Below are 2,500 nucleotides of genomic sequence, written 5' to 3' on the forward strand. Positions count from 1 at the left end.
CACTATCATAATCATCATCATCAGTGCTACATGTGTTTTGTTATGATAGTTTTACTCAAATTTTCAGATCGTTAAATTCATTTTAAATCCACTTATTTTGCCCCGTCACTCATGCACAGTTTCTAAACTTATCCACATACCCACTGGCTTAAAATGGTTTCGATTGCATAATATCCACTTACGTTTCTTATTGATTTTCAATTTCAGGATACGAGTGGGTGACGTATTTGCTGCTTGCAACAGGTGCTCTTGCAATCATTCCTCTGCTGCTTGTGCGGGAGAATTACGCCAGATCCAACGTCGATAGAGCGGATGGTCATGAAGCTCCCACAAAATAATGATAGGAGTGGTCAAGGATGGATAAATAAACGGGAAAGAATAGGTACAGGTATTGCTCTCCCACCTGAAAATTTGCGTTAGTCTCCCCTTTGAGGTTATGGGTTTTCTTTCATCACAAAGGGTCCTTCGTGTATAAAATGGAAAATTTCATGTGCCCCTTCATTTTGGGTACGTGAAGTTTCCTGTGTTGTGTGTAAGTGTATAAATGTAATGAATAAATATATGGTTTCTGTGTAGTTAACAATGAATGCATGAAATACCTGTACTTGGACTATCAGAGTAGATATTGTTAATAAACAGTTATTAATGTTTATTTTGCATTTGTGTATTCTCCAAAGGTATGAGAGGTGTTTTTATAAGATGTTTTTAACAATAAAAAAACATCTTATATACCGATGTGCGGTATTGCTATTAGTAGGTTGGCGATACACATAGAAAATAAGCTGAAGTTTAGGTGGAATAAAATCATGGTCCTCCACCAACATTTAATAAGAGATACAGACATGAAGATCAAATCAAGACTATCATTTTTTGTGCAACCAATCGTAGTGAACTAAAACACTAATATAAAGGCTGGCGTACTAAGGCCCTCAATCTGGGAAGCTCTGAAATACAATAGGGCTTACAAAGTAAATCATGTATAATTACACACCCGTGCATGTGTGTGACAATGAAATTTCGTAACTAAATTAAAACTCTATTAAACCGATTGAAATGTCTGGCTACAATAACCCTTACAATCATACCAGATAAATTATTTAATTTACGGAAATAAAAAACTTTAAAGTTACTATTCAAGACAATTTTACAGCCTTTACACCAACGCTGCCAAACACACCAATTACCAATAATCAATTATCATTTATTTTGAAAATGCATATTCATGTTACCTACAAAACCAACAACGAAAAATAATAATAACAAAAAAGGGTAAAGGTTTTACTATTACCACTTAGAAAATATATGTTATTAACTTCTCAGTGATTTTGCAATCATTAACATCTTTCACATTGATTGATGTTGCAATTATTGATCCTACAGTGGGTTTGACATTGCAAAATGCTGTTGCTTTAGTCAGTAATTTAAATGTATACAACAAACATAAAATGTATCAATGTTTGTATCAACATAATAAAATTTAAAAAATACAATAATTCTAGATCATGGCTATTTGATTCTGATCTCCAAAACTGGCTGACTGAATAGAAAAAGAGCCATGGTGAAAGTGTTCCTCATTGCAAGAATTAAAAGAGAAGAAAAAAAAAAAGTCAGGCAAGTGCCATAACAGACGAGGATCAAGAGTACGATTCTTAGCGACTGCTGCTTAGTTGAAAACTCCCATCCGATTCCTTCTCGTCATTGCAGTTTTCTCTTTAGGTAAATTGACATCCACAAGGCACGTGGCTCATCTAGCAGAAAGACTGTTGCAGTCGCTGCGTGGAGCACTTCATTAACTCAGAACGTGATACTCCGATTACCGCCTGGAATAATCTGCCACGAACCATTCGCTCCAATCCGCGGAAGAGGATCAATCCCCAAATTCGCATTGCCACCACATATAAACGCGTCTTGGCCTAATCCTACAGCCAAGCCAGCCTGACCGTTAATCATAGCACCGTGAGGGCCTGCCTGAAAGCCTAGCCCAAAGTTGCCAGCCATTTTGAATTCGTCGATCGCCACGCCCCCTGTGGCGTTGACACCGAGACAGACTCCATTGTCGTTTACCCCAAATCCGAGATTAACGCTGCCACCAATTTTGAAACCACTGCAACTCTGGCCCGTAGCACTCGAAGTCCTGTAGATGGCGACCTGTAATTATGATTAGTGTTATTATTAAATAACAATAGGTGTGGCTGCCAGAGGACACCTATTCTTAACAGTAGGCCTATGGATAACTGGTACCAAAGCGTAGCACTTCCTAGAAGGTTTATTAAGCAGCCATCAAACGTGTGATTCAAGACATTGGCAAAAAACATGGCATTACAATTACCCAATAAGATTATGAAATATTAGCAAATAACACGTTTGCAAATGAAGACCTAAAACATTTTTTTTTTTTCACAGATACAAACAATGGTTCCAATGTAAAGTAAGTCAGATTCAAAGAAGTTCACTATTTCCGCTACACTGACTCTATATGGCCAATTTCAAGGTTAACTGT

General features: G+C 37.2%; 2 protein-coding genes across 3 annotated transcripts in view; one reads left to right on the top strand and one right to left on the bottom strand.

Annotated features, from left to right (window-relative positions):
- The window catches only part of LOC125026607 (solute carrier family 49 member 4 homolog), a 13,576-nt gene extending 12,392 nt beyond the window's left edge, over positions 1-1,184 (top strand). The window contains exon 11 of the mRNA XM_047615167.1: positions 208-1,184. Within this exon, the coding sequence (XP_047471123.1) occupies positions 208-338 (131 nt within the window). The 3' untranslated portion in view covers positions 339-1,184. The remainder of the gene's footprint in view (positions 1-207) is intronic.
- LOC125026608 (E3 ubiquitin-protein ligase KEG-like) overlaps positions 811-2,500 on the bottom strand; it is a 13,173-nt gene continuing 11,483 nt past the window's right edge. For both annotated transcript variants that reach the window (XM_047615168.1, XM_047615169.1), the window contains exon 4: positions 811-2,148. In XM_047615168.1, coding sequence (XP_047471124.1) covers positions 1,795-2,148 — 354 coding nt within the window. In that variant the 3' untranslated portion in view covers positions 811-1,794. The remainder of the gene's footprint in view (positions 2,149-2,500) is intronic.

The sequence above is a fragment of the Penaeus chinensis genome, chromosome 6 (assembly GCF_019202785.1).
Source record: "Penaeus chinensis breed Huanghai No. 1 chromosome 6, ASM1920278v2, whole genome shotgun sequence".
NCBI lineage: Eukaryota > Metazoa > Arthropoda > Malacostraca > Decapoda > Penaeidae > Penaeus > Penaeus chinensis.